Below are 20,255 nucleotides of genomic sequence, written 5' to 3'. Positions count from 1 at the left end.
AACAAACAAAAACACAAACACTTATAAGAACTGAAAATATTGAGTTAAAAAAAAAGCCCACGTGATGTGGAATGCTGAAGCTTTACCACCCAAACTACAGCTGAATGAATTATTCTTGCTCTCTATAGCAAGATTTGACATAACACAAATATTACATCATCAACAGAACAACCTGAAGATAAAAACGTGGCCGCAAAGGTCTTAAAAAGATTTATATAAAAAAGGAGATTATTTTGTTTTATAGTAACTACGGCCGGTGGGCTTCCCTCCAATTTTTTTGCGCATGTCGCAGTCATTACGGTAACCAAGAAAGAAACCCCGGCACGTGATTGGATGAGAGGCAGAGCTCACTGCGTGCGCCACAGTCTCCTCTCCGCGCCGCCACTGTGCTGCATCAGTGGCTGCGGTTGAAGGACAGACCAGGAGGCGAAAATACAGCAGTTTTACGGCGAACGCCAAGAGAAAAATGCTTTGAAAAAGCCTGCAAACTGTGCAAACGGAAGCCACCGCAGTGATATAATATTCAGGAGCAGGTAAGTCGAGCTGATATTGTCTAGGAGATGGAAAGACCGGTGTCATCGAAGAACTTCCCCGTTACTGAGCCAAGACGTAGTACGCAGGGGGTCTTGAATGAATGACAGCAGGCGACTCATCAGGCTAACAACTTTCATGCGAGAGTGCTGTCTCTTGTTTTTTACACACATTAGCTAGGACTATGGGCTTCTTCTGTTCACACGTTGGCCGGAAACAGGCTCTTAAACAAACGACAATGCTTGGCATGTGTCAGTTGGAAGCTAGCCAAACGTTAGCTAGAAGTTAGCAGTTGTTAGCTCTCACTGTTTGTGGATGTGGCTGCGTTTTACATCGCTAGGCTAACTAATTAGCTTACCACTGTAGCTAGTGGAGTCTGTTGTACACGTCCATCTGATTTCTTCAGATGTTCGCACTCATCAGTGACATTCCTTCCTCTCACCTACATCTCCAGACAAGATGGAGGTAGAAAGAGTGGGTGGTCAACAATATCTCCTTTTATTATTTTTAGTGTTCAGCATTAAACACAGTGGGAACATAAGCAAAGTTTTACTACTATTACTATTTACAGAAAGGCAGAGCACAGTTGTGACTCATATTAATAATAAAGAAAAAAAATCTTCATCTTCCTCACTAAATAATCAGCTCAAATATAACTCAATATTTGCTTTTGTGTGTATATAGTACATTGGCTTTGCTGTTCAATGGCCATTCAGTGTCACTAATGAAGAAACAAGATGGGCAAATCTTAGTTTGTCAGAGAGAAGGAGAAGAATAACACCTGTCAGAAAAGCCACACCTAGCTGGTTATTGATAATTATGATTGATTTATCTCTTTGTCAATCTAAGGTAAAGTAACTTCTTCTCTGTGATATTGTTTAAATAGCCTTTGCATTACACCTGTGTACTCTGATCCTAGTAAAACACACCATAAAACATGTGTGGGTGTGACTGATTGCTTATTAGACTGAGAGAGGAGTGTATTGAAGAGAGCTCTGTGGCTTTCTGTTGTATTTTCCGGAGAGAACTCTTTTGTATTACATTATGTTTACTTCAGTCAATACAGTCATCACTTTGCACACAAATGATATTATGTGTACTCCCAGACACGGTAATGCAAAACACAATAGTCTGGCTTGCTTATACTGCTTATCTTGTTCGCCTGATCGTTTTTCCTTTTATTAATTAAAGCAAGTAAACCTAAAGTTTCTCCAGTCAGGTCAAGTTTGTGTAGCATTTAAACGGGTGAACTGGTCGATACTTTTGTGGTGATGAGCTCATCTCTAGCTTAGAATAATCAGTTCACTGTAACTATGATTAGGATTGATGAAATACAAATACACATTTGCTGCATTTACACACTATTTACATACAAACAATCACAGCAACAAACAATCCAAACCTGTTTGTGGCTATGAAGTTTGTTCAGGTTGTTCCAACAGTGAGACGACGCTTGTTCAGTACAGTCACTGTGTTAAGAATTATCTTGCAAGGAACAAGTTTGATTTCCAAGATCTGGCACACAGATGAAGTCCGAAATGAGATTCGATAATAAAAGGGATTCACTTGCTCTGTTTAGGCTTTAAATATTCTAGAAACAGGTGGGAGGCTAAAGTAGATGTGGATAGCCAGAAATTATTCTTGTAAAACACGAAGGCTTGAATTCAGAGTGATTGATTTTCCCCTCCGAGTGATGAGAGATGAAAATGTCTAGTGATTGTTGGTGCTGCCTCTAGGCCCCCCTGCCTTTAATGCTGCTTTCTAAGCACTGATTCCTGGATATGTTGATGGAAGCAAAGACTGCGCCAGCTGGCCGTGCTTGTAATTTCTTTCATCAGATATTTTGGTCAAAGAGATGGGCGCATGATCAGACCACAGTGCTCCCTTTGAATCTGTAAAAGTACAGGCTAATGGAAGATCACACCAACTGTTTGTTAAGAGAACAAGTAGGATTACACAAAAACTACTGAAAGGAATTTCACCAAATTTGGGTTGAGGTTGGATCCCAGCCCACATGTTTGTTTCTCAGGGAGTTAATGCTTGGATCTTGATGAAAAAAATCTGATGTATTCAGGTGGACAGTATCTATGGGTGAGTACAATTTGAAGTGGATGAATTCAAATTTGGACTGTATTTTTATCTGATGTTGATGTAGGTGGATATTAATATGAAATCACTGGTAAGCAAGCAGGAACATTGAGGTCAGGAATGGAGGATGGCAGGAAAACGTTGACAGCACAGGTGACTTCTGTTTGTCACACGAGCTTGCCGGAGGTTTGTTCCTCAGCCACCAGAGCTCAGCTGTTTTGTGTTATTTCAGACCATGAAATCATACCAGTGTTTTAGATGTCATTTTCTCGTGCCATCATCCAATATGTTTACATGATAATGGAGATTAGACATCGCTCATCTTAGTTTTGTAAAAGCTGACTGCAGTTGACTGTGTCTTGTATTTCAAAGCAGTATGTCTTGAAGATCTGCCAGCCTCACTCGCTAAACTACTAGGAGCTAAAATAGACACTGCGTGCAATAATGCTCACGTTGCTGTCCCTCACATAACTTGCTTACAGATCCAGTTTCATTTCCTCTGGGTCAGGTCTTGACATTTAAGGAAGGCCAGAGCTAGTTTGGGCTGGATAAGGACATGAAAAAAAACAGGAGAAACAGATTAAACAAGCACATTTTAGTGTATTTAACAGTTGGGTTGTGATCTGGTCCACTTTGCTTTCTTTTGCAATGCACTTATGCTTGAACAATCTGCTCTTATTGACTTATGTTTAAATCGAAAGATAGCATTATAGCTATACCATATCTGGCAATTTAAAGTTGTTAGTTTTTGCAAGTTTTGCAAGAAGGCAGCATTTTTACCTTCTGCTGACCTTTTGCTATGACAGTTATCACAAGTGGATGTGAAGCTGCTCTTACTCTTTGCTTTTTCCTGCACTGCCACTACACAGCATAACACAACTGTGAATAACAGGTCACATGCATGACATAGCTCTTACAATGAAGATACTGTTCCAGGCCACCACCATCAGCAGAAAGTAGGGTAGGGGCACTTGTGTGAAGTGAAAACACTGTTGTGGTTGTTGATGTGGCATCATTCTGCCATCAGATAGAGCTTCCAGTATTTATTTATGAGCTTGTTTCATCTCCTGCACTCCCAGAATAGTAGAACTCTTTTATACCTTCAGGTACGTTTTGCAGATGACACTTGATTGTCACTGTGATTTCTGCGATATGTGTTATCTGTCTTCCCATCTTTTGCTATCTGTCCACTGATGTCACCATGCTTAAGCTTGTTCTCTGTCTTCATGTGGAGCTCAGTGCAAAAAGGATTATGACAATCTTTCGAAGCTTTGTTTCTCAAATCACGCACTAAATCACTTCTGTGCACATCCAGATTAATGACTGGCCACAGCCGTCAGCATTTCTAATCCTCAAGGATGGAACTGTCCATACACACCAAGTGCATTTATAGGCTTCTGTGATAAAGCATCAGTAGGCCGACAGTCTTAACTTTTGATAGCTTAACATCGTACTAAAGTGTGATAAGGATCTGAAGATGTCACATGCTCAAAGGTTGTGGTAGCGGTGCAAGAACAATTCATTCTGAAAGCAATAACTCTGAGTTTCTGAGTTTCACATTCACAGCATAAACATTTAAACTGACAAGTGGATCTTTCTCCTGTTTGAATCTTGTGTGAATCCAACTTTCACAGATGGCAACATATTTGTTTTACATGTTTGACTCCACCAAACTAATCATAGTTGTCACTGCACATGTTCACTCAGAGTTGTAAACAGGCAAAATCCAAAAGAATTTTTGTGAATATCAGTGGTAATATGAACTACTGCACATAAATATTTTAGCCTGCAGACCTGCTAGTAATACTCAGCTTCCCACAACAGCTGCTTTCTACAGCCAACTTTTGCAAATCCATTGTAAGTCTCCCATCCATGCAGATGTAGATAAAGATGGAAATATCAAATCTCTGGAAAAAGTAGTAATATTATTAATGTAGTTTATCTCTCCATCCTCAGCAGCTCTGCACCAGTGGACCTTTCAGACCAGAGACTGTCCATCATGTTGTCCAGACTGAGAACAACGTGGTCCCTGAGGCCCTGTGTCTCTGTTTGCAGATGGGCGCACACCAAAGACAAGGGCAAGCCCCTCATGCTCAACCCTCGCACCAACAAAGTGAGTGAATTACTGACATTATGTGTGGGAGTGTGTGTCAGTGAGCATAGCGGACAAACAGATGGCAGCTTTATTAACACGTCTTTCAGCATGTCACCCATTTGTGCTGGAACCATGCCTATTATTCCAGGTTATGATGTCGGCTAATTGGCATATGTGTTCCAATTTATTTTCCACACTGACACAGAGCTTGTCATAAATTTATGATATTGTCTGGTTAAGATGAACAAATTAATAATGAAGGCAATGCAAAAGAATAATGGCGCATGCACAATATGAAACGTTGTCTATTTGAAAACATATTTTTGACCAAGGCTTTGGCTGTTAACATGGCTTAGTTTCCCCCTGTATTCCTTAAAGTTTGAGGCTCCATATCCAGGTTGTTTTTCATACTTTCCCTCTGACACTCCTCCATCTCCAAGCAGTTGTCAACTTTGCTATTATCCCTGGATAAAAATAGCTAAGAGCTGTGTTGACATACAGGAATAGACCTGAAAGTTTTGAAGTGTTTGACAGTCTTTTATTAGACTGCTTTTTTCTATATCTCGAGAAGCACAAATATATTTACATTTCTGCCGGCTAGGAGAAATTCTTATTGAATCATGAAGTATAATGTTTTTGAAAGAAGTAGAATATTTTCACACATTTAAATGTAACAAGTACCAAAAATACACATTCACATGTTGAGCCAATCATGCAAGCACATTTAAGCATGAATGTTATGACAGTACAGACAATATGGCATGGCAAGAGCTGCATCAGTTAGACTCCCCCCATGGTCAATGATTGGTGTGACTGGGAAACTATAAAACTTCCTGTTGCCAAAGGTTTTCTGTAACTTGTCCTTGACTAACCTGACATAGCGTGTGAACTTGTTTTCAGTTCATTGATGGTTTTTCATGAGTTCACTGATGTGATTTATCACCATATTTGAATCTGTTCAAAGCATCTTTTCTTGTGTTGACATTTTTAAGATAATAGAGGCAAGATTGTTAGTAATTACTAAATACTACAAGGTAATACAATTGACAAGGTGCATTCCTGTGTCTAAATAGCTTCCTAACCATTGACTTAATTATTGACATGAACCCAAAGATCATGGTAACATTTTGGCATTGTTTTGTTCAGCCAAAAGTAATTAGTGATTAAAGAGAAGCTTAACAGACAGATGAAAAGCATTGGTTGAATTTCTAAGTCACACCCAGTATCACTTTTAGGTGTAGTCAAAAATGTTGTTGAATAAAAACAAAAACCTTTTTCTTTTTATCTACTTCTTATTATGTTTTGAGCTAATTAGCTCTGCACTGTAAAGGCCTCAAAAATGTGTTGCTTTACTCCATTTTCTTTTACTCACAGCCTGTAAAGGACCTTGAGCTGCTTTGTGTAGAATCAGTACTATGCAAATAAACTTGCCTTACCTTGCCTTGCACCTGTAACCACACCCAGTAGTGATTGTCACTTTTGCATCACTGCAGCAAGGTGGGGCCTTCAAATGCAAAACAATGAATTCAGGTTGCTCTGTGATGGTTTTTTTTGTTGTTTTTTTTATAAATTGTTTTATTGAGTTCTGTCAACACATTCACATTTCAGTTCTACATACATAGAACCCGCTCTGTGATGTTTGATTAAACCCGTAACAAATATGTATCACATGAAAGTTACAGATGACATTTGTAACTTGAGGCTGTAGCTGCTTGAAGTGTCATGATATCACTCTGTGCAAGTTGTGCTAAACTTAGCCAGGACTGCACATGTTGTGCTGAATATAGACATTCCAACCTACATGTAGACTGGTCTCACACTAGTTGGCTGATGGCCCATAAATACTGTATCCACAACAACAACTTATACATTGCATCCCCACCTGATACCTAATTGTGCTAATTTCGTCTGTTTGGTTTGAGTTTAGAAACCCATTTGCCGATTAAAACCGACTCAAGTGTGAAAAAGCGTGATGAGAAGGTTTTTAATGCTCTTCTGCTGGCAGTATTGCTGTCTGGTGGTGTTTTATATTTTGTTGGCAGAATATCTTACAGCACTTAAAGTCACAGAGTTCATTGTGTCTTGCACACTTAAAAAACACTTAAAAATGCATGAAGCACGACAAAAACAGCAGCATGCCGGTTACTCATGGGGCGACTATAAATGTCTGAGGAGATGTGACTCTCAGCAGACTGCATCGTCACGACTCCTGTGACCCAAACAGAAAAGGTCAGAGTGTTGCAGGAATGCATTGTTTGTTACATCACACTGTTAAAGAAAATAAAGATGATGCGGGATGTGATTCCTCTCACTATGTATATTTTAATGAAAGCCTCATAGGTGAAGTGTGTCAGCTAGATGGATGATCTGTATCGCACAGTTTAATTAAGACGAAGATCTAAAAAGGACAACTTAAACCAATGATTTCCTGGTCAATGTACATAATATGAATTTTTAAATCCATTTAACGGTTCAAAGCCATGTTCATGAAGTAATATGTTCAGTACAAATAACAGCATTTCAGAATTCGCACCATTTTATAGATCAGACCACTCTGTTAGAATGGCTCAGAGCACTCAAAATAAAAAGGATGTTGCATTATATTTAGAGGAACTGAGTAATGGAGCAAGGTGAAAGGAAACGCTCCATCAGCATGACTCAGCAGTTTGTCAGGGGAGCCCCCAGCATTCATCAGTCACAGAATAATCAACCCCTTCCCCAGCCCCAGACGTTATGGCTTCCATGTGTGAACGCCCATATGTCAGTAAACCAGTAAACCTGCACACACATACACACTCACATACACTGCAAGAACATGAACATTTTGTACCCCTCCCCCTTCATCCTCTCTTTCACATGGGGTGTTTCTTCCCAGAGTCCTCTTCATTGGCTTATTTGAGGCTTCTCCCCTCTCGTAACTCTTTTCCCTCCTTTTTCTGGTCTTCCCACTACCACTCTGCAACCCTTCTTAAGAGTCAAAAGGTCAATCATAAGCCTGAGGACTCATAGGTAATGCGAAGCGTCCTCTGGTGACAGCACTACATCAGTTTGTGACAGTTTCCTGCAGAAGCGTCTGTAAACTAGTCCAGCGATTATTATTATTCTATTTAGATCAGGGATATTTATTAATTTTAAGTATGAAACTTGAAAGCAGTAACAGATTGGTAGCAGAGGGGTGATATTTAAACTTCAGTACTAGCTATAAAATGCTTTATCCTGTTCATTTTTGCCTCTCCGAACAGTAAAAGTAGACACAGAATCACAAGAGATCTCCAGGGCACTCTCTTTCAAACTATTAAAAATGCATGTCACAGCATGGCATTACATATTTGCACAACCACAATACACCATTTCATAATAAATGCTGCCTGTTGAATTCTTAGAGAATAACATTCAGTCGTGTCACACTGACTACATAACCTAACAGGTAAGTAGTTGCAACAAGATAGTTACCTACATTCCCCTGGGCTCCCTGCTAACTCCTCTTTTTTTTTCCCCCACACAGGGCATGGCCTTCACTCTACAGGAGCGACAGATTCTTGGGATACACGGTCTGTTGCCTCCCAAAGTCGAGACTCAGGACATTCAGGCCATGCGTTTCCAGAATAATCTCAAGAAGATGGTTGATCCCTTAGAGAAGTAAGGACATACATTGTGTAAAGTGCTGAAAAGTTGAGCTTAAGAAATATCATCTCTGTTCTACTTTTAGGAATTTTCGTATTAATCATATAGTATATCATATCATTGAAGTATTTTTTCTCTCTTTCCTAATTCTTCTTTGTTTTCCGCACAGATACGTCTACTTGATGGGCATCCAAGAGAGAAATGAGAGACTATTCTATAGGGTGTTGATGGAAGATATAGAGGAATTGATGCCGATTGTTTACACTCCCACTGTAGGCCTGGCCTGTACACAGTATGGACACATCTTCAGGAGACCCAAGTAAGCAAACGGGGACACTATCAAGGAAATAAAGGAATTTAGTGGTGTCTGAGCCTTTGTAATGTAAGTTTTACTTTGGTGGCTGACATGCTGTACCTGCTGCCCTCTAAGGAATCAATACTTTAGACATAGACGGAGCATTTTACCGTAATGCCTTTAGTCTATATAACTACCGGCATTCTGTTCAGGACTTCATTAAAAATGATGTAACTGGTAGGAAAAAAAACATCACTCTGAATAGATTGCAGAGTTTGACTGGAGCTCCCTAATGATTAATGGGTGTTACATTTTCATAACAGCTTGACTTAAATCACGTTAAGGATGTTATTGTAGTGGAAATATGTTTTTCTTATCCTTATCCTGAAATGAGCAGAATGTTACCATGATTGTTAAAGTCATCATACCATCTTGTTTCTCTTATCAGAGGCTTGTTCATCTCCATTCGGGACAAAGGACACATCCGTTCCATCTTGGACAACTGGCCGGAGCCTATTGTTGCAGTGAGTGCCTGCAAACCTCACCAAAATAACATCTTTTCAACATTTTGTACAGTGTAAATTTTACCATGAGAATTTTAGAAATCAACTGTGAATATGAAGATTGTCACTTATTTACTTGACTACACAACCATGAAGTCTAGGAAAGTCGTGTAAATTGATTTCTACATTTTCTACATTCACCTGGCTAAGACCGAGTTACTCAGAGTTATGTGCTTGCTAAATGTTACTAATCTACAATTTTGCTGATTGATGTACTTCTTTTCCACCTCCTCTCTCCCACTCTCTCTTTCTGTAGGCAGTAGTAGTAACAGATGGAGAGCGTATTTTAGGATTAGGGGACCTGGGTGTTTATGGAATGGGCATCCCTGTCGGAAAACTTTGCTTGTACACTGCCTGTGCCGGCATTCGACCTGAGAGATGTCTGCCTGTGGTGATAGATGTTGGCACAGACAATGAGGTTGGGAAGCTACTGTCTATGTGTACTGTTTGTATACTCTATGTGTGTGTGTGCTTAGGGGAAAGAAGGAAACTTAATCATTAATCACGTTTGTCCTTGCCATCGAAACAGACTCTCCTCAAGGATCCGCTGTACATGGGGCTGTACCAGAGGCGGGATCGCTCTGAAGCCTACGAGGAACTGATTGATGAGTTCATGGAGGCTATAGTGGACAAATGGGGCCAGGACACACTGATTCAGTTTGAGGACTTTGGGAACCACAATGCCTTCCGTCTAATCAGGAGATACAGGGAGAAGTACTGCACCTTCAACGACGATATCCAAGGTTCACGTCTAACCCTTCACATAGTATCTGGGAGGTTTACTCTGTCTTAAAGCCAGTTTGCTTATTATATCAAAACCAACAGTTGAATAAGTTATAGTGCAGTTGTTTACACCCATCCCTAAAAACTGCTCAAAATCGTTTCATTGTTGGAGGATATTTTTAAAAGCCTGTCGGCTTCTCTCATTTCAAAATAAAAACAGAGACTTGCCTGAATTAAATGTTCCATTAAAAAGGTACATCTCGAGACCTTTAAGTCACAGGATTGCAACAAGGCCTTACAAGAAACACTGACAGCTGTGGTAGAATTGGATGCTAAAAATCAACCCAAGAGGACTGAACAAGCACAACATAACTTTAAAGAAAGGAGGTCTACCCAACCCTTCTACCTTAAAACAAATGGTGATTTATCTGCTCTCTTCAAGGCAGGCACTTTATTGTTTACTGTTGTTTTCTTCTGCGTGTTTTCAGGCACTGCATCTGTAGCCCTTGCTGGTCTGCTAGCAGCTCAGAGGGCCGTTGGCAAACCCATTACTGAACACCGGGTGCTTTTCTTGGGAGCTGGAGAGGTGAGATCATATTTATCATTAATCAGTCCGGGTGAATTCTCTTGCTTTTGGGCTTATTTCTATATTTACTCTCATATATCAAAAAAGGAAAATAGGCCCTCTTGTAATGGCCACATTGCCCCCTGCTGACCACATCTGGTAATAATAATAATAATAATAATAATAATAAACAGAGGACCAACATTGCTCAAGAACTCAAAGAAGTCAAAATATGCTCAACAACAACCAGAGCTTTTCATGGGAAAAATGTGAATTTGCTTAGTCACTGTCTTAAAATGAGACAAGTTTTACTACAGATACTCTGTTTGAATTAATTTAATGTTTAAACTGATAGGGTTATTTTCTCATTAGGCTGCTCTTGGTATTGCCAATCTGATTGTCATGGCCATGATGGAGGCGGGGATGACGCAAGCTGAGGCCAGACAGAGGATTTGGATGTACGATAAACATGGCTTACTAATAAAGGTCAGTGTGTGTTTTGCAGACATTGATGACCACAGTTCGTGATATGTCTGTGTAGCTTCCTGTCTGTCTCACTGTTGGTAGGGTTACTATATTAAAATTGATATACTGTTGCAACCAATGTACTGTATGTGACTCCAGGACAGACCGCAGGAAATGGACAGCAACCAGGAGGCATTTATCCACGAGAGTCCAGGGAATGTGCAGAGCTTCCTAGATGCTGTCAACACCATCAAACCCACAGCAATTATTGGTAAAAGAATCAATTTGATTTTGTTTTTAGCATTAGCAGGAGAGTCTATTTATTATTATTTTAAGTCTTAAATCATCCTGTCATGGCTCAGTGCTTTAACTGTGGGTTCACAAGCACAGGGTGACCAGCATTTCTCTTCCCTTCATCCAGGTGTGGCAGGAGCTGGACGTCTGTTCACTCATGATGTCATCAAGTCCATGGGAGCCCTGAACGAACGTCCCATCATCTTTGCCCTGAGTAACCCAACCACTAAAGCCGAGTGCACAGCAGAGGACGCCTACACGCTCACCGATGTACACAGTTCTCTCTGCTTTACTCTCCTTTTTAACTCTGAAATATGTAATTAAGAGTTCCTGTCTAGTCAAACCACTCTTCCTGTTGTCCTTTCTTTTTTACCATCGGCCATTGTCCCTCTCACACTCTTTGTTTCTTTGTCCAACAGGGTAGATGTCTTTTTGCCAGTGGCAGTCCATTCGACCCAGTAACCCTGAAAGATGGTCGCGTCTTCACTCCTGGACAAGGGAACAATGCTTACATCTTCCCAGGTAAGAGAAGAAATCAAATTAATATTTATGTGAACATTATTTTCATAAATTTTGCACTTTGGGAAAAAATAAATCATGATATAGGAAATAAAACACTGTTCCGTGTGTATCCCAGGTGTGGCCTTGGCTGTGATCCTGAGTGGAGTGAGACACATCAGTGACACAGTGTTCTTAGAGGCTGCCAAGGTCTGAAATCATTACTCAGTATTTCTCAGTGTGTCTCTTCCTTGAACTTTAGCTCACCCTCACCCCATCCTCCACTTTCTTCCTGACTCTGATATACATACATATGCTGTTTAGTGTCTGTATAAACCCGCTTTAACACCATTGATGTGTCCTGTTCCTTCTCTTTCTAGACTCTGGCTTAATAACTAACAGATGAGGAGCTTTTAAAAGGCTGATCCTGCTTTGCACTTCTTCCATCTGTGTTCTCCCCGCTCTTGCTAAGCTGCATTTGACTTGATTACGTTGATAAATGCTTGATGAAAATTGATGATTAAAATCACAAGATGATTTTTCCTGCCAGCACTAAATGTTTAAACGTTTGCATGATAAAGACACAGTGCATGTTGGTAATATGAGTGCTACTTTTGTGTTCAGTTCTTATTTTGACTGCACAAGCACATTTCTGTTTCTATTTAGTTCTAATATCAGAAGAGAAATGTGCTGTAGCCAAGTAATAGTAGTGTTTTTTTGTCTCCATTTATTGGATCATAGATTTCATCTTGAGCCTAAACGTATTTCTGTGCTCCTTCCAGACCCTTGCAGAGCAGCTGACAGATAAAGAGCTAGAAGAAGGCAGACTCTATCCTCCTCTCTCCAACATCAGAGAGGTCTCTGTCCAGATGGCTGTCAAGGCAAGTCTCCTGAAAATGATTATTTCCAACTTTAGCTGAATGTTTTGATTATTGATAAACCTCTTCACGTTGATCCAAACCTTAGCTGTTCCTGCCCAAATGTAGCCTCTTAATGAAACAACATTGCTGCCCTGTCAGAGTTGACCGTAGCTGTCCAGTAGTGTTTGGTTTACATTCCATTCTTTGTGGTACATGCATCTGGCTGTTAGTCAATTCTCCACTTTCTGTTTCTTGCTGTAGGTGGTGGAGTATGTCTATGCTAACGGCATGGCGTTCCGCTACCCTGAGCCTGTGGACAAGGACAGCTTTGTACGGTCCACTGTGTGGGACACCAGCTACGACTCCTTCCTGCCAGACACATACGACTGGCCAGGTGTCAGCTTCAGCCCCAAGACCAACTAGAAGTAGAACAGACCCTCACTGTGTCTCAATTTCACCTTTCCTTTGTTTCCCACTTAACTCTCAATCACAGATCTTCAGAGATCATGCAAACATCTGCTTATGAAAAAAGGCAGGAGAAGTTCCATGTTACTGTATTTGCTCTAAATCAGTCTTTTTAGATCTGTGAAAAGGAAGAGTGAAGGTGGCATTTGAATGGACACAACTTATTTTTACTTCACGTCCCAGTTCTTTATCACCTCTGCATCACACCTGAACCTGCACTGCACCAGGAGGACCACCTGGTGGTGGGAAATGGGCAGTGTTTTATTGTTGAGATACATTTTAATGATCTATACAAAAAAAAATCACATTAATAAAATGAATATCACAATGTGGTTTATGGAAGTAAAATACCACTTGAAACCCTGATTGTCAAACAAGCAGAAACCAAAACATTCACTATCTCTTTAATCATAAATGAAAATAATGTAAACTGTTGTTAGGAAATGGCATGTACAATGCTTCTTTATCCTCCTATTTTAACACATGTTGACTTTGATATGATATTTTTTTTTTGTCTACACTCCTGATGCAGAAGTTAGTCCACTTTTAGTAAGCTTCAGATAGCCAAACTCCACTTTAAAAAAAGGTTTTAACATGGAGTTTGGGCACAGTCTTTTTTTCCCCACATCAGATAGGCCTCTGGTGGGTGATCCAACCAAAGCCCGGTTTGAGACGTGGTTAATGACTCTTTTGTTAACCTAGGCTTAAATTGGGTCAGATGGGTTATCAGAGAAGGTGTAGAAGAGCAGAGGGTTAAAGCACTCGGCCTTTGTGATCAAATTTGGAGAGAAAAAGAGGAAGGCATGTTATTCAGGGGAGGAATGGAGTGAATATCTTAAGGCCACAGAATATGAGATTATATGAAGGGAAATTAAATGAACTATATCTAGAAAAAATGATTAAGAAAGTAACGTCCACTCCAGCATTTTTTTTTGTATGAATGCTTTTGACCTATTTTGTTTATTTCTCTGAATTTATTTAATATTTGGGGGTGTATTACCTGTTTTGCCATTATACTGTGTATGCTGTCATCAACACTCCTTTAATGAGTTGTGGTAAGAAGAATCCCTTAAAAATGACCTCTTTGCCTAAATCTAACAATATAAACTGTCCCCTAGATATTTCAGCAAACGATGTGCTGCATCAAATGATTGGATAAACATTATTTTCTATGTAAATTATATTTTGTTAACTGTACATGTCCTTTTGTGGAAACCAGGACTGTTTGCTGAAAGAGTATTTATAAAGTTTTGTGAAGTACATGCATGTGTGTGTGTGTTGGCAGGTTGGTGTGTGGGTTTTGCTCCCTGGAACATTCAACAAGACAACAAATTTATAGGTGCTAGGCTGCGTTTCACAGTTCTGATTGAACATGATCATTAATAATAACAACAGTCGCTTTTCAGCTTTGACTATACTTAGAGATAGAAATTAAGGCTATTCAATAAAAGAGTAAAGTAAGATGGAAGATAAGATAAAGTAGAATAAAACATTAAACCGGTTATAAAGAATTAAAGTGCAGTACAAGATGTGATTTGTTGGTGTGATATGATGACATTTTATTTGATTGCCAGCGGCATAGCAGCAGTCTTAAGCTTTGATCTAAATACTGCACCTCATAATTTGCATTATGGGTCATTCATAATCAACATTATCGGCATAAAAAAATAGTAACCAAAAAGTTCTTCTAAAAGAGGTTACAAAGATCTTGACATCCTGACATTTCGACTTTGTCATCCTCATCACACTGAAAACAGAGTTTTTGCACTGTTAATGAACATCACTTGAGGCTTTAAAGTAATTGTATTTGGATTACTTGTGACTGTCAGTATATAACTCCGCATCAGCTATGTTTAGTGTCGCAATAGAAACTTATCTTTCGACAGAAACGTTCGTCAGAGCATGAGTCAAGTCGGCTTGCTGAGTCAGATCTGTAAGCTACAGTATATTGTTAAATAGTCACAGAGTAGAGACGGCAGCTTCCTCGTGAGATATCCTGTTGACTATATTCCAGTTATATCTTCCAAATATATCACATTGTAATGTACTTCGCATATCTTAGTGTAACTAGTGACAGTCAACGTGTTCTGTCCACAAGATCTTTACATTTTGCTCTCTGCTCTGACAGCCTGGCTGTATTGTATCATGATGAAAGAGCTAATGATCTAAAATTGTCTGTTCAGTGTTAGATGTTGGAACTTGAGAAACCTTGACACAAAAACGTACAGCTAAAATGTGTTTAAGTCTGAGAAATGTACCAGTAATGTTAAAACTACCAACACTGTTGACAAGGGCATTAGAAATCTGTAGGTATCATCCTCACATACTGTATGTCTAAATCTATGTCTCAGGCTGCTGTGTACATTTTAATCTCAGGATGCTATATTTAGGACCTGCTAACCACCTGCAATGAAGTGCCTGCACAATGTTCAATGTCTATTCAGCATCACTTCATGCTCCATTTCCCACATCAAACTATGAATTTAATAGTTTGTTTTGAACAAAGTGGAGTAATTGTGTTGTATTCAATGTGCAGTTTTTTTCTCTCATATGCTGTGCAGCTTCAGGTTGGGAACACAATATAATATATTTTTAAGAAGAGTTTGACCCCATGAAATGTCAGGTCGCGTGTCTGTCCAGCTGTTGTTACTGACTGTAATCGTCCAGTATGAGGTTTAACTATGTTGTGTTAAGAATTCAGTGATCGGTTTGCCCACATCACATTCAAGCAGTGTTGTGTCCATCAAGTCTGTGTTTTCGAAGTGAACTTTTATTAAAGAGTAATATTTCCTCAGTGTTTGTACTCAGAGCAACATGCTTGCTGAAAGCGCAGAATAAAACCAGTTTTTTACCGGCTTCATTGTCTCCTGAAATGTTTAACAGTTTTCTGTGACTGAGAAGCTTTTTTCATCCAAATGCAGCTTTGTTTTATCATTGCTGTTAAAAAAAAATAGGCACGGTCATGTTTCATTTGCTGCTGAAGTACTGTACTTAAGTACAATTTTAAGGTACTTACCACTTTTACTTGAGTTTTCCTTTTTCTGCTACTTTATACTTCCACTCACTTGCATTTCTGAGGCAAATATCTGACATCTTACTTCATAATTTTCACATGTATTTGATAATTTTAGGTATTAGTTACTTTTCAGATTGCATGCTTCATCCGAGCCAAATAAATGATTTCTAAAATGTAATATTGTCTGTATTGGATTTTAAAAATCCACAAAAACACTGATTCTATCATCAGAAAAATGCTGAATTTTGGATCTGATCTGATTTTTGCTTTTCATATGGGTGACTTTCACTTTCACCAACAAAAAGTTTAAAACAATATGTTAACTTTTAGCCAGTATAGACTTCTGTGCACTTTTAACAGACTGGAAGTATTCTTTATGAATTTTAATCGACCATGTTATTAATCTGGAGAAATCCGACATGACGTGAAGGCAACACCGTCGCGGTTTACACGTCATCACCATGGGACGGTTTACAATGAGCATGGCGATGGAGACATACTGCTTCAACTGTAGACAAGTTGAATCAGGTTTCTTGTAACTTCGGAAGGATGAGCATGGACGTGACTTTCCTCGGGACCGGCTCGGCCTACCCGTCACCTCACCGCGGGGCTTCGGCTCTGGTGCTGCGGACAGAAGGGGAGTGTTGGCTGTTCGACTGCGGGGAGGGAACCCAGACACAGCTGATGAAGAGCCAGCTCAGAGCCGGTCAGTCACTGCACCCACTCCCTGCTGCTGCACCTTCTGGGGGACTAAATGAACGGCTTTAAAGTTGTTGAACACCGACATTAAATAAACTTTAATAAATTGTAGCAAACGCCCACGCTTTCATTTGCCATTGTATCATGAAACCACCACCGAGGTGAAGTTAGTTTTAGGTTGGAGATTTGACAGACATTCTCTCCGGAGACACGCAGCGGCGCCTCTGACTCAGTTTAGCCGAGTGTCGGCAGGGGGAGGACGGTTAGCTCGCCTCCCAGAACCTCGCTGACTCAGGGACCTTCAATAAATGACCCTGTTGTTTGTCTGATTTACACAAAAACAATGTTTAGTCATGATGACTTGATGAGTTTAGTGAAAATTGTGAAAAGAAAATAATCCTTTTCACTCGTCTCGACACATGAAACAAATGTATTTTCTCTCAACTTGACACACGAAAAGAAAGGTTTCACCCGTTAACATTTTAAGCCCCAAGCCAATTTTCTAGGGTTAGGGTTAAGGTTATTCACTTCACAAGTTTGATGTTTAGTTGTTTAGTGTTTGAGTCATATAAAACACGTTTTTACACGTTGTAGCCCAGCTTCTGCTGTTTAATTTGATATAAAATATGACTATATTCTTTCATAATTAGTGCAGTAGTGGCTCTGCATGTGTTCTGCATGTGTTAAGCGTTAGGGTTAAAAGAGACAAAAAAAAAATGTTTCCAACCTATGAAGGAACTGATGTGATGTAAGGTCAAACGTCAGAATACTGTAAATAGTTTATTCATTTTTGAGGTGATTCTGAGGTGAGATTTCTCCACATTACTGCAGTGAAATGCAACCAAATGTGTACCTGTCATAGAGGATACATCAGGAAGAAGATGTAAAGACGAATGATGAACTAACCTATAAAGGAACTGATTTGACACAAGGTCAGTACAGGATACTGAGAATAGAGTGTGAGTGTTTTCAATCAGATCAACCCGAGAAAAATGTTTTTCTTTTCCTCAGCTTGACACATGAAATGAAGAGTTTAACCTGTGAATGTTTCACTCGGAGAGAAAAATTTCAGCCTTGAAACTGAAATGTTTTCACTCGTCTTGACACGTGAAAAAAGAAAATGTGAAAACATTTCTTTTTCACGGGTGAAACTTTTCTTTCTTTTCCCAGGAAAAGAAACGCTTTCACTCGAATGCTGTGTTGTAACATGACATTTCAATGAACATTGAACCTTGATCATTTGTTATTATCACTGTCAGAGTCTGTAAGATTACAGACAGCAATAAATGATTGATGTGATGACTAGAAGATATTTTACACTTCTTTTTTAATTTTTTTTTTTTTTTAAACTAAAAATGTCATTTATCCTGTTATTTATCCAGGTCGAATCACCAAGGTTTTCATCTCCCACCTGCATGGAGATCACCTGTTTGGTTTACCTGGTCTCCTCTGCACTGTGAGCCTCAACACCAACCCCGACTCCCAGCAGAGCCCTAACTGTGTGGACATCTACGGGCCTCGGGGCCTCCGGCATTTTCTAAGGGTGACACTTGGCCTCACGGCCTCGCAGCTGCTCTTCCCTTACGCAGGCAGGTTCAGAAGACGTTACCACACTTAGTCTGTTTTATTTCATTCATTCTTTTCTTTTGCTGTTTTATTGTAATATCATATAGCATCCTGTGCTGTCACCTCATCTTTTATATTTGTGTATGTTGATGTAGTGCACGAGCTGGAACCCACAACTGACCAGAGTCCTGAGGAGGGGCAGCTCAGCCCGGAGGTATGTGTCTAATTTTTGGTGTTATTCCTGTTTGGTGAAATCACACCTCAGCTCTCTGTTCAGTAGCGGTGTCCGGATCGATCCGTAAAGCTACTGATACTTCCAATCCCAAATGTTTCTGTTGCAGGATTGGTCCAGTCATTTAGTCATTTTGGTAAAATGTGTGGCCTCATTTTCAGTGTTGTGTTTTGTTTTGTGTCTCAGGCGACAGCAGAGTGCGGCCCTCTGCACCCACAGGAGCAGCCAGGCCGGACGATCTCCCTGGATGGCTCCGGTGACTCTTACCTCCTTTTTGAAGACAAGAAGTTCGTGGTCAAGGCTTTCAGGTTGTTTCACCGCATCCCCTCGTTTGGTTTCTGCATTCAGGAGCACAATCGACCCGGAAGACTGAAGACTGAACTCCTGAAGGAACTAGGTGAGTACTTTTTCTGTTTTTTCTTTATTTAACAGAAATGTGAAGCAGGATAAAAACAGTATGAATTCAAACACACAGTCAGTGATCTCATTTTGTGTCCCCCAGGCCTGAAACCAGGGCCGCTTTACGGCCGTCTGAAAGCTGGAGAGCCAGTAACTCTGGAGGGAGGGCGTGTCGTTCTGCCCAGTGAGGTGTTAGAAGAAACCATTCCTGGGAGAAAAGTCTGCATTTTAGGGGACTGCAGCTCAGTTCTCGGGGACGTGCAGCTGAAATTGTGCAATGGAGCGGACGTTCTGGTTCACGAGGCCACCCTCGGGAACGAGCACCGAGAGAAAGCGGTGGACCACGGACACAGCACGCCTGAAATGGCGGCGGCAGTGGCTCGGGCTTGCTGCGCGCGGAGGCTGGTGCTGTACCACTTCAGTCAGAGGTACAAACCCTGCTCCCTGCAGAAAGAAGGGGACGAAGACGACGTCTTGGAGCTTAAGAGACAGGCTGAAGATGCACTGCGGGACAGTGGTGTTGAAGTGACTCTAGCTGAGGACTTTCTTACACTGAACATTCCTCTCAAGAGATGAAGTTAATAAAGTGATTAAAAACAGTTAGTGTTACATACAGTTACATAAAAAATGATAAATGTCAGCTCATCATCATATCTGCAGAAATGTTCATTTTGTGCCCATGTGCATAAATTTAAAGCCTTTATCAGACGATACCAACGACGTGCCCATATTATCATGCATCCTTAAAGTTAAAGATCTGTTTCCAAATCAAAGAACTGTCTAACTTACTGTGATGACGAGTCAAGTAGGGATGATTAACAGCCATTCTTAATTTTTAAAAAAAGGCCCAAATTTCAATCAGATATTCTCATGGTGAGACTGTGAATAATCACGTCATAGGTTTCAGTTTTACCCACATTTTCTTTCACACTGACCACAATCTTTCCTTATGAATCAGTAAATGTAGAGAATGCATGCGATGAGAAAAGAACGTGCGATCATCTCCCAAACCTTTTCCAGAGCTTTATTTCTGGATCTGTACACAAGGTATTAAAGTACAACAGAAAATACAAAATAATGTTTAACAAAAGAAAAAAAAACAAAAAAAAAGAAACAACTCAATGTTTATGTACAATTCTTATAAACAATAAAGATAGCTTCTTGAACATTTCTCATAGTGAAGTTTTTGATTGTCTATATTTCTGGATATACATTTTTAAGTTTTGTAGGTTTTTTTATTCACAAAGGTGTTTCTGTTTTCATCAAAGGACTCGAGT

General features: G+C 39.9%; 2 protein-coding genes across 3 annotated transcripts; both read left to right on the top strand.

Moving 5' to 3' along the window:
• The first annotated feature begins 341 nt into the window (after nucleotides 1–341).
• Nucleotides 342–15,922, top strand: me2 (malic enzyme 2, NAD(+)-dependent, mitochondrial). Of its 2 annotated transcripts, none has more exons than XM_037098430.1 (15): nucleotides 342–533; nucleotides 4,579–4,732; nucleotides 8,220–8,353; nucleotides 8,508–8,657; nucleotides 9,082–9,157; nucleotides 9,453–9,614; nucleotides 9,726–9,939; nucleotides 10,408–10,505; nucleotides 10,857–10,970; nucleotides 11,109–11,220; nucleotides 11,371–11,513; nucleotides 11,663–11,765; nucleotides 11,881–11,951; nucleotides 12,524–12,622; nucleotides 12,863–15,922. In XM_037098430.1, exons 2-15 carry the CDS (start codon nucleotides 4,619–4,621, stop codon nucleotides 13,022–13,024), a joined length of 1,752 nt encoding a protein of 583 aa, XP_036954325.1. In that variant the 5' UTR covers nucleotides 342–533; nucleotides 4,579–4,618; the 3' UTR covers nucleotides 13,025–15,922. The 2 variants fall into 2 exon arrangements, with proteins under 2 accessions (XP_036954325.1, XP_036954324.1); XM_037098429.1 differs by having other exon boundaries at nucleotides 4,576–4,732.
• Nucleotides 15,923–16,520: 598 nt separating this feature from the next.
• Nucleotides 16,521–19,619, top strand: elac1 (elaC ribonuclease Z 1). Its single transcript, XM_037098338.1, has 5 exons — nucleotides 16,521–16,788; nucleotides 18,164–18,370; nucleotides 18,503–18,561; nucleotides 18,766–18,976; nucleotides 19,082–19,619. Exons 1-5 carry the CDS (start codon nucleotides 16,632–16,634, stop codon nucleotides 19,552–19,554), a joined length of 1,107 nt encoding a protein of 368 aa, XP_036954233.1. The 5' UTR covers nucleotides 16,521–16,631; the 3' UTR covers nucleotides 19,555–19,619.
• The last annotated feature ends 636 nt before the right edge of the window (nucleotides 19,620–20,255 follow it).

The sequence above is a fragment of the Acanthopagrus latus genome, chromosome 5 (genome assembly GCF_904848185.1).
Source record: "Acanthopagrus latus isolate v.2019 chromosome 5, fAcaLat1.1, whole genome shotgun sequence".
NCBI lineage: Eukaryota > Metazoa > Chordata > Actinopteri > Spariformes > Sparidae > Acanthopagrus > Acanthopagrus latus.
This window is presented reverse-complemented; position numbering and strand designations above follow the sequence as displayed.

Excerpts from the sequence above, each read along its gene's own strand:
- me2 (XM_037098430.1), top strand. The coding sequence starts at position 4,619 with ATGTTGTCCAGACTGAGAACAACGTGGTCCCTGAGGCCCTGTGTCTCT. Across the intron at positions 4,733-8,219 it reads TCAACCCTCGCACCAACAAA|GGCATGGCCTTCACTCTACA; the intron begins GTGAGTGAATTA and ends TCCCCCACACAG. Across the intron at positions 9,158-9,452 it reads GGCCGGAGCCTATTGTTGCA|GCAGTAGTAGTAACAGATGG; the intron begins GTGAGTGCCTGC and ends CTCTTTCTGTAG.
- elac1 (XM_037098338.1), top strand. The coding sequence starts at position 16,632 with ATGAGCATGGACGTGACTTTCCTCGGGACCGGCTCGGCCTACCCGTCA. Across the intron at positions 18,562-18,765 it reads AGGGGCAGCTCAGCCCGGAG|GCGACAGCAGAGTGCGGCCC; the intron begins GTATGTGTCTAA and ends TTTGTGTCTCAG. Across the intron at positions 18,977-19,081 it reads TGAACTCCTGAAGGAACTAG|GCCTGAAACCAGGGCCGCTT; the intron begins GTGAGTACTTTT and ends TGTGTCCCCCAG.